Consider the following 11,584-nt stretch of genomic DNA (forward strand, 5'->3'; position numbering starts at 1 on the left):
GCAAAAATCTCTGAAGCTGGAGACTCTTACCTCCCTCACTAGCTTTAAGCACCAGCTGTCAGAGCAGCTCACAGATCACTGCACCTGTACATAGCTCATCTGTAAATAGCCCATCCAATCTTCCTCATCCCCATACTGTATTTATTTATCTTGCTCCTTTGCACCCCAGTATCTGAACTTGCACATTCATCTTCTGCACATCCTACCATTCCAGTGTTTAATTGCTATATTGTAATTACTTCGCCACCATGACCTATTTATTGCCTTACCTCTCTTATCCTACCTCATTTGCACATGCTGTATATAGATTTTTCTACTGTATTATTGATTGTATGTTTGTTTTTTCCATGTGTAACTCTGTGTTGTTGTATGTGTTGAACTGCTTTGCTTTATCTTGGCCAGGTCGCAGTTGCAAATGAGAACTTGTTCTCAACTAGCCTACCTGGTTAAATAAAGGTGAAATAAAAAAATAAAAAAATAAACATAGACTGACCAGGTGAATCCTGGTGAAAGCTTTGATCCCTCATTGATTTCTCTTGTTAAATCCACTTCAATCAGTGTAGATGAAGAGGAGGAGACAGATTAAAGAAGGATTTTTAAGCCTTGAGAAAATTGAAACATGTGCCATTTAGAGGGTGAATGGGTAAGACAAAATATTTAAGAAGTGTCTAGAACTGCAACGCTGCTGGGTTTTTCACACTCAACCGTTTCCCGTGTGTATCAGAATGGTCCACCACCCAAAGGACATCCAGCCAACTTGACACAACCATGGGAAGCATTGGAGTCAACCCGGGCCAGGGAATCTGTCCCATAGTGTGTTTGATTCTGTTGATTGGGTCTGTTCGAATGGGTGGTATTTTTTAAATTATTATCATGACTATTGTTTATGATTGGGTTATCTTCTGTTTACAACCCAGAAGTGAGATTTACAGTCTCTTCCCAGTCACAGCAACACAGTGTCCTAGCCCTCCATTAACAGTCTCTTCCCAGTCACAGCAACACAGTGTCCTAGCCCTCCATTAACAGTCTCTTCCCAGTCACAGCAACACAGTGTCCTAGCCCTCCATTAACAGTCTCTTCCCAGTCACAGCAACACAGTGTCCTAGCCCTCCATTAACAGTCTCTTCCCAGTCACAGCAACACAGTGTCCTAGCCCTCCATTAACAGTCTCTTCCCAGTCACAGCAACACAGTGTCCTAGCCCTCCATTAACAGTCTCTTCACAGTCACAGCAACACAGTGTCCTAGCCCTCCATTAACAGTCTCTTCCCAGTCACAGCAACACAGTGTCCTAGCCCTCCATTAACAGTCTCTTCCCAGTCACAGCAACACAGTGTCCTAGCCCTCCATTAACAGTCTCTTCCCAGTCACAGCAACACAGTGTCCTAGCCCTCCATGAACAGTCTCTTCCCAGTCACAGCAACACAGTGTCCTAGCCCTCCATGAACAGTCTCTTCCCAGTCACAGCAACACAGTGTTCTAGCCCTCCATTAACAGTCTCTTCCCAGTCACAGCAACACAGTGTCCTAGCCCTCCATTAACAGTCTCTTCCCAGTCACAGCAACACAGTGTCCTAGCCCTCCATTAACAGTCTCTTCCCAGTCACAGCAACACAGTGTCCTAGCCCTCCATTAACAGTCTCTTCCCAGTCACAGCAACACAGTGTTCTAGCCCTCCATTAACAGTCTCTTCCCAGTCACAGCAACACAGTGTCCTAGCCCTCCATTAACAGTCTCTTCCCACTCACAGCAACACAGTGTCCTAGCCCTCCATTAACAGTCTCTTCCCAGTCACAGCAACACAGTGTTCTAGCCCTCCATTAACAGTCTCTTCCCAGTCACAGCAACACAGTGTCCTAGCCCTCCATTAACAGTCTCTTCCCAGTCACAGCAACACAGTGTTCTAGCCCTCCATTAACAGTCTCTTCCCAGTCACAGCAACACAGTGTCCTAGCCCTCCATTAACAGTCTCTTCCCAGTCACAGCAACACAGTGTCCTAGCCCTCCATTAACAGTCTCTTCCCAGTCACAGCAACACAGTGTTCTAGCCTTCCACCATTTCCAGCCAGACCCTGTCGTATATTCAGACAAAATGTCATCAGACTTTGTGCTGATGGGAATTTAGAGCTTCCTTCTGATTAATTTGTTGTGCCAAAATAGTTACGATCACAACTAACTTCCTTTTCTCAGTGATTGGCAATGGCTCCTGTTCCTGTGCTGCTGCTGGCCACTCTGGAGGAGTTGGTTGAAGCAGAATTGAAGACATTTAAATGGCACCTGACCCAGGACCTGGTGAAAGGCTTTCCTCACATCCCAGTGAGCCAGCTGGAGAACACTGACAGACTGGACACTATAAAGAAGATGGTGGAGACCTACGGTCCTGAGGGAACTGTGAAGATCTCACTGGAGATCCTGAGGAAAATGATCCAGAACCAACTGGCTGAAACGCTAAAGAACGAGTATGATGAGGGTGAGACAACAGAACAAGCAGGTTAGTGGACTGTAAAACAATACAAAGCAGATAAGAGATCACTGATTTTGCATAGCAGGTAACATAAAGGAGGAACTAGCAAGAGGACAATAAAACAAAACAGTATTTTTCTTTGTTTCCCAGAGTGCTCCTTTGGTTCTAGAGGTAAGCTTAATGAATCAAGAAAACACCCGTTGGACCAAAGTGATGTTGTAAACAGTTTTTTGGGGGGCTGAGAAGTCCAGGTAATACATTTATTAAAACGTTATGAGAAAGACGTCATATTTTGGTTATCTGTTCAGAAAAACTGATAATTGACTGGTTTCTAGAAAGCATTTAGCTAAACCTTTTACAACCTAACCAAAAGACATCATGACGACGTCATATTGCAGCCAGTTTTATCCGCTGGACAGGCTCTAGTTATTGCACTCTGACTGATCCAATCCAGACACAAACACAAAGTTATCATGACCGTAATAAACCTAAGATTAGTTTTTTCCTTGCAGTCGAAGACAAACTGAAATGCTATCTCAAGAAGAAGTACGGCTGTATATATGAGGGGACGTCAAAGGAAGGGGATTTTATCTATCTAAATCAGATCTTCACTGAGCTCCGTGTGTTCGAGGGGGCCTGGGGAGGGGTCAGAGATGAGCATGAGGTCATACATCTGAACATCAGAACACCAGCCACAGGAGAGACCACTGTTGAAGTCAAAAACATTTTCAAACAACAGTCCGATCAAAAGAAGCCAATCAGAACAGTTCTAACGCAGGGCATTGCCGGTGTAGGAAAGACTGTCTCTATTCAGAAGTTTATTCTAGACTGGGCAGAAGAAAAGGAGAACCAGGACATTGGTTTCATCTTTCCACTTCCTTTTCGCCAAATCAACTCTAATATAGGGGAAGACGACTGCAGTCTAAATGAACTGCTTCATCAATTCTTCCCTGACATGGAACCAATCAAGAGTCTAAGGAACAAGTCTAAAGTTCTGTTCATATTTGACGGTCTGGACGAGTGTCGACTCCGTCTAGACTTCAACAATAAGGTCCTGACAGATGAAACAAAGCCAGCCTCTCTGGACGAATTGATCACAAACCTGATCACAGGTGAGCTTCTGCCTTATGCTCTCATCTGGATAACCTCCCGGCCTGCAGCAACCAGTAAGATCCCTCGAAAATACATCCAGCAGTGGACAGAGGTACGAGGGTTCAATGACCCACAGAAGGACGAGTACTTCAGGAAAAAAATCAGTGATGACAACCTGGCCAGCAGAATTATCACACACATGAAGTCATCGAGGAGCCTACACATCATTTGTCACATACCAGTGTTCTGTTGGATATCAGCCACTGTTCTAGAGAAACTGTTGGGTGAAGCAGAGAAAAGAAAGATACCTAAGACTCTGACTGAGATGAACATACATTTCCTGATCTTTCAGATAGACAGAATGAGAGAAGCAGAAAATTCCACAGGAAGTGACAGCATAGTCCTTAAACTTGGAGAGCTGGCATTCCGTCAGCTGGAGAAGGGACATCTTATCTTCTACAAGGAAGACCTGAGAGAGTGTGGCATTGATGTCACAGAAGCATCAGTGTACTCAGGTTTATGCACTGAGATCTTTAAGATGGAGGGAAGGACGTGTCAGAAAACTATGTTCAGCTTTGTGCATCTGAGCATCCAGGAGTTTCTTGCTGCTGTATACGTGTTTTTCACATTCATAAACTGCAATGAGAACCCACTGGTGAAACAGAACACCCTTGTCAAACTTTTGAAATGGCGGAAACACCAACAACCTATGATTGACTTATACAAGAGTGCAGTAGATCAGGCCTTACAGAGTGAGAATGGACACCTGGACCTTTTCCTCCGCTTCCTTCTGGGCCTCTCACTGGAGTCAAATCAGACTCTCCTACAAGGCCTACTGAACCAGACAGGAAGAAGCTCACAGACCAATGAGAACATAATTGAATACATCAAGAAGAAGATCAGGAAGAATCCCTCTCCAGAGAGATGCATCAATCTGTTTCACTGTCTGAATGAACTCAATGACCATTCTCTGGTGGAGGAGATCCAAACCTACCTGAGCTCAGGAAGTCTTTCAGAGGCCGAACTTTCACCTGCACAGTGGTCAGCTCTGGTGTTTGTGTTGCTGACTTCAGAAGAGGACCTGGATGTGTTTGACCTAAAGAAATACTCCAGATCAGAGGAGGGTCTTCTGAGGTTGTTGCCAGTGGTCACAGCGTCCAGAATAGCTCTGTGAGTTCCTGTATTAACTTCATGCTCAATATTAATTGGAAATCTATTCAAAAATTCAACAACTAATAAGTCATTGTAATTAATAAGGCATTTTAATGATAATGGATGAATAATTTAAGAACCCTAAAGGAGATCCTTTAAAGGGGCAATCCAGGATTGGTACATTTATTTTTGGAATTTTGTATTAATCATATATAGGCATTGATTCTTGAAGAATATAACTTATAAATGGCTCATGAGCTTAGTTCTTATCCCATCAGAACCCAACATATAAACTTGTTTTACTCCATTGTTTGTAAACAATGTAATTGTAAACTGTATCACTTAAAAAATATGGTTAAAATTATGATTTTGATCTCATGGATCTATGAATTTGAGAGTGGCAAAAAAAATCCGGCCCCATCCATAACTGGATTTCTGTTAGAATCAAGTAGATTTCAGTTCAATACTCATTCCAGGGTTTTTCTTTATTTGTACTATTTTCTACATTGTAGAATATTAGTGACGACATCAAAACTATGAAATAACACATATGGAATCATGTAGTAACCAAAAAAGTGTTAAACAAATTTATATTTAAGATTCTTCATAGTAGCCACCCTTTGCCTTGATGACAGCTTTGCACTCTCTTGGCATTCTCTCAACCAGCTTCACCTGGAATGCTTTTCCAAAAGTCTTGAAGGAGTTCCCACATATGCTGAGCACTTGTTGGCTGCTTTTCCTTCACTCTGTAGTCCAACTCATCCCAAACCATCTCAATTGGGTTGAGGTCGGGTAATTGTGGGGGTCAGGTCATCTGTTGCAGCACTCCATCACTCTCCTTCTTGGTCAAACAGCCCTTACACAGCCTGGAGGTGTGTTGGGTCATCGTCCTTTTGTCCTGGTTAAGTGTGCCTTGAATTCTGTAAATAAATCACAGACAGTGTCACCATCAAGACACCCCCACACCATCACACCTCCTCCTCCATGCTTCACGGTGGGAACTACACATGCAGAGATCATCCATTCACCTACTCTGCGTCTCACAAAAGACACGGTGGCTTGAACCAAAAATCTCAAATTTGGACAGATTTCCACTGGTCTAATGTTCGTTGCCCGTGTTTCTTGGCCCAAACAAGTGTCTTCTTCTTATTGGTGTCCTTTAGTAGTGGTTTCTTTGCAGCAATTCGACCATGAAGGCCTGATTCATGCAGTCTCCTCTGAACAGTTAATGTTGAGATGTGTCTGTTACTTGAAATCTGTGAAGCATTTATTTAAGCTGCAATTTCTGAGGCTGGAAACTCTAATGAACTTATCCTCTGCAGCAGAGGTAACTGGGTCTTCCTTTCCTGTGGCGGTCCTCATGAGAGCCAGTTTCATCATAGCGCTCAATGTTTTTTTGCGACTGCACTTGAAGAAACTTTTAAAGTTCTTGAAATTTTCCAGATTGACTGACCTTCATATCTTAAAGTAATGATGGAATATCGTTTCTCTTTGCTTATTTGAGCTGTTCTTGCATAATATGGACTTGGTCTTTTACCAAATAGGGCTATCTTCTGTAACTCACCCCTACCTTGTCACAACACAACTGATTGGCTCAAACACATTAAGAAGGAAAGAAATTCCACAAATTGTGACTACCTCATGAAGCTGGTTGAGAGAATGCCAAGAGTGTGCAAAGCTGTCATCAAGGCAAATGGTGGCTACTATGAAGAATCTCAAATATAAAATATATTTAGATTTGTTTAACACTTTTTTGGTTACTACATGATTCCATATGTGTTATTTCATAGTTTTGATGTCTTCACTATTATTCTACAATGTAGAAAATAGTAAAAATAAAGTAAAACCCTTGTCTAAACTTTTGTTTGTTTGTATGTTGGATTGTTTTCTTCATTAGGCTGAATGGATGTAACCTCACAGAGAAATGCTGTGAAGCATTGGCCTCAGTTCTCAGCTCAAACACTTGTCACATGAGCGAGCTGGACCTGAGTAAAAACAAGCTGCAGGATTCAGGAGTGATGCTACTCTCTGCTGGACTGGAGAGTTCACATTGTAAACTTGAGACACTGAGGTCAGTTTGGGCTAAAGGAGATATTTAAGCATGATGATGTTGTGTGAGGAATGTGCTTCACATTGTAGCTAGATATTGAGACGAGACGTTAGAATCAGTGGTGTGATGGAAGTAAAAGTACATAAATGCTGTTTACACACTTTTTTCCCCCATAAGCATTTACCCACCTATCACAGAAAAATGTAGGGAGCATTGCTTTATTCCCCTAGAACAGAGATCAGCATTTACCCACCAATTGTTTTTTATACCACTGACTGCATTGAATCTGGGAGATTGTATATCAGAAAACAGACTAATATGATCATAATCATTCTAAATAATTGTACTTCCATTCAAGACTTGTTCCACAGGTCGTCTCCAGCCTTTCTACAGGTTTGCTGTTCTTCATTAGCATCACCGTTTCCGGAGTATTTATTTGTATTTCCTCTTGTTTCGTATCTAGTCTGAATGGATGTCACCTCACAGAGATAAGCTGTAAAATGTTGTCTTCAGCCCTCACGTCTTCACACCTGAGAGTGCTGGACCTGAGTGATAACAAGCTGCAGGATTCAGGAATGAAGCTGCTCTCTGCTGGACTTGCGACTCCACACTGTAAACTGGAGACACTGAGGTCAGTTTGGGCTAATGGAGATATTTAAGCATGATGATCAATGTTTAAGGAATGTGCTTAAACGTTTGGGCTCGATAACTGAGCATCTAGTTTTAGGAAGCCATCATAATGGGCTGTTGCCTTCCACTCACTGAAGATGGATAGAAGCTTCAGTAACAGTAAGGGGCGGCAGGTAGCCTGGGGGTTAGAGAGTTGGGCCAAAAGGTTGCTAGATGGAATCCCCAAGCTAACAAGGTACAAATCTGCCGTTCTGTCCCTGAACAAGGCAGTTAACCCAACTGTTCCTGGGCCGTCATTGTAAATAAGAATTTGTTCTTAACTGACTTGCCTAGTTAAATAAAGGTCAAATAAAAAATAAACGGCCAACATGTGTAGTAACACCGTACATGTGTAATAACACCGTACATGTGTAGTAACACCGCACATGTGTAGTAACACCGCACATGTGTAATAACACCGTACATGTGTAGTAACACCGTACATGTGTAGTAACACCGTACATGTGTAGTAACACCGTACATGTGTAGTAACACCGTACATGTGTAGTAACACCGTACATGTGTAGTAACACCGTAACTACTGATGTGACCCGTAAGAAAAGGAGGCTAATCATCGAAGCGCAGCATTTAGGAATTGTTTGACAATTTTATAGCAATGGAGTTGAGTGTTTTAACTACACACGTGGACTAAGAACAGTCTCTTAATTCATCGTTATTTGAATACAAAAATCTTCCATTCCAGTGCATTTTTATAATGTACAATGTAACAACATTAATATGTTACATAGTAGTTCTATACAAAGTGATATCGAATCCCCGAGCTGACAACTGTTACCAAACCTTTATATAGTACCATTCAGAGACTTGATATCAGATAGAATTCAACTATTTCCACAGGTTGTCATTCTGTGGAGTCACGAAGGAAGGCTGTGCTTCTCTGGCTTCAGCTCTGAGGTCAAACCCTTTCCATCTGAGAGGGCTGGACCTGAGCTACAATCACCCAGGAGACTCAGGAGTGAGTCTGTTCTCCGCTGGACTGGAGGATACCATGTACAAACTCCAACATGTCAGGTGAGAACTGAATCTGTAAATCTGTCAAATAAAAGGATAAATATAAATATTACTTGTGATAGAGGAACTTCGTCATGGCGTCTCAACTTACTGTTGAGAGTTAGAATAGTAGGTATAATTTTCGAAAATTGGTTACAGCAATATATATATATATTTTTGTTGCTTACTTGTTGTTTTTTGCTTACAGTGTTCACCCTGGGGGAGAGGGCTGGTTGTTTAGAAGACGTGAGTTATTATCCTGTTTTTTGTCTGCACATATCATCCAGAAACACCATTGTCTTACGTCAGATGGTGTCACTCCTACGGTAAAAAAATACCTCAACCTGTAACGGCTTCCTTCTGTGGACGAAGGAGAGGACCAAAGCGCAGCGCGGTTAGTGTTCATCATGTTTAATAAAGACAATAAACGTGAACACTACAAAATACAAAACAACAAATGTGAAAAACCGAAACAGTTCTGTCTGGTGTAGACACACGAAGACAGACGACAACCACCCACAAAATCCAACACAAAACAGGCTACCTAAATATGGTTCCCAATCAGAGACAATGACTAACACCTGCCTCTGATTGAGAACCATATCAGGCCAAACACAGAAATAGAAAAACATAGATAAACAAACATAGACTGCCCACCCCAACTCACGCCCTGACCATACTAAATAAAGACAAAAACAAAGGAAATAAAGGTCAGAACGTGACACAACCAAGATACGAGACTGTAAGTGTAGTAGGCAAGTGTTGCTCTGATGTAAGATAATGGATTTATTTTTATTGCAATACACCAATTACATCACCAATACATAACTGTATCATGATGTTCTTGTCCTTATCTCCCTCAGTGTACGGCTGTGATCTCACACTGAATCCAAACACAGCACACATATACCTCTGTCTGTCTGAGGAGAACAGGAAGGTGACACGGGTGAAAGAGAAGCAGCCGTATCCTGACCAACCAGGGAGATATGACTACTGGCCCCAGGTGCTGTGTAGAAAGGGTCTGACTGGACGCTGTTACTGGGAGGTAGAGTGGAGTGGGGATTGGGCTCTTATAGCGGTGACATATAAAAGATTATACAAGACGGGAAGGAGTCGGCTTGGAGCCAGGGACACGTCCTGGAGTCTGGACTGCTGCGGTAACAGTTACACTGCCTGGCACAATAATGAAAACACCGACATATCTGTTTCCTCCGCCTCCCACTCCAAAAGAGTAGGAGTGTATCTGGACTGGCAGGCTGGCATTCTGTCCTTCTATAATGTCTCCTCTGACACACTGACCCACCTGCACTCATTCAATACCACATTCACTGAGCCCCTCTACCCAGGGTTTGGGGTTAAGTTTGACTCTTCACTGACCCTGTGTGATGTAGATACCAAAGACTTCAAAGCAACTCAACCATAACAATGTTGTGTTTTCCCACTGTAACCAATCCTACAGGCAATTAGATGAGTAGTGTTGTTTGAATTAATTTGTGCTGTTGCTCCTACAGTATAATATACATCATATTCAAGGTTTTTGCAACTGTACTTGAAGAAACTTTAAAAGTTCTTGAAATGTTCCAGATTGACTGACCTTCATGTCTTAAAGTAATGATGGACTGTCGTTTCTCTTTGCTTATTTGAGCTGTTCTTGCCATAGTATGGACTTGGTCTTTTCCCAAATAGAGCTATCTTCTGTACACCACCCCTACCTTGTCACAACACAACTGATTGGCTCAAACGCATTAAGAAGGATATAAATTCCCAAAATGTACTTTAACAAGGCACACCTGTTAATTGAAACGCATTCCAGGTGACTACCTCATGAAGCTGGTTGAGAGAATGCCAAGCATCTGCAAAGCTGTCATCAAGGCAAAGGGTGGCTACTTTGAAGAATATAAAATATTGTTTTGCTTACTACATGATTCCATATGTGTTATTTCATAGTTTTAATGTTTTCCTTATTATTCTGCAATGTAGAAAATATTACAAATAAAGAAAAACCCTTGAATGAGTAGATGTGTCCAAACTTTGGACTGGTACTGTATATCATTTTTAAAAATGGGGGTGGGGGGGATTCAGTCGGGGTCTCAACTTACTGTTGAGAGTTTGAATAGTAGAATACAAAAGATTTGGTAAACTGGTAGCAGCACTTTTCCTCTTGTTGTATGTCACTCACAGACATTCACTTAATTAGCCCATGCCATGTCTAAACATTTTAGATTGGTAAATTAGTCTAGTTAGTATAGCCAGCTATCTAAACTTGTAGTAATCATGGCTGAATTACCGACCGGGCACAGAGGGCATGTGCACAGGGGCCCTGATCTCCAGGTGCCACCATTGATTTTGTTAGTCCCTCTCACTCAGATATCATATTACCTGGCATAAGTAATGGCAAAATGTGTATAATTGCAGGACATTTTCTGTAAAGCAAACTTATTTGTTTACCTTTTGTTCATAAAATACCTTTTTAATCCCGATGCTGCGTTAATGTGTAATCGTATAGCTAATAGGCTGTGTTTGTAGATCGACTGTGAGTGAAACTACAGCAACCAATGTGATAATGGCTGGGGTCATTTTTGCTAGTTTTTGCTGTTCTCCAAATAGCATTTCTTTTTTTTTTATTGTATACAAATGCAGTAAATGAGCTTCAACTTTTTAAAAATGTGGGTGGGCGGGGCAGGGGGGGGGGGGCTCACTAAAACGTCCTCTGTTGTTAATATGTATATATATACACAGTTGGAGTCGGAAGTTTACAGACACTTAGGTTGGAGTCATTAAAACTCGTTTTTCAACCACTCCTCAAATTTCTTGTTAACAAACTATAGTTTTGGCAAGTCAGTGACATCTACTTTGGGCATGACACAAGTAATGTTTCCAACAATTGTTTACAGACAGATTATTTCACTTAATCACAATTCCAGTGGGTCAGAAGTTTGCATACACTAAGTTGACTGTGCCTTTAAACAGCTTGGAAAATTCCAGAAAATTATGACATGGTTTAGAAGCTTCTGATAGGCTAATTGACATAATTGGAGTCCATTGGAGGTGTACCTGTGGATGTATTTCAAGGCATACCTTCAAACTCTGTGCCTCTTTGCTTGACATCATGGGAAAATCTAAAGAAATCAGCCAAGACCTCAGAAAA

General features: G+C 41.7%; 1 protein-coding gene across 1 annotated transcript; it reads left to right on the plus strand.

The window, feature by feature from the left end:
• The first annotated feature begins 2,193 nt into the window (after positions 1-2,193).
• On the plus strand, positions 2,194-10,465 carry LOC139544382 (NLR family CARD domain-containing protein 3-like). Its single transcript, XM_071351411.1, has 7 exons — positions 2,194-2,489; positions 2,975-4,724; positions 6,604-6,777; positions 7,220-7,387; positions 8,284-8,457; positions 8,645-8,682; positions 9,300-10,465. The coding sequence occupies exons 1-7, from the start codon at positions 2,198-2,200 to the stop codon at positions 9,857-9,859; spliced, it is 3,156 nt and encodes a 1,051-aa protein (XP_071207512.1). The 5' UTR covers positions 2,194-2,197; the 3' UTR covers positions 9,860-10,465.
• The last annotated feature ends 1,119 nt before the right edge of the window (positions 10,466-11,584 follow it).

This window comes from Salvelinus alpinus, chromosome 18, assembly GCF_045679555.1.
Source record: "Salvelinus alpinus chromosome 18, SLU_Salpinus.1, whole genome shotgun sequence".
Taxonomy (NCBI): Eukaryota; Metazoa; Chordata; class Actinopteri; order Salmoniformes; family Salmonidae; genus Salvelinus; species Salvelinus alpinus.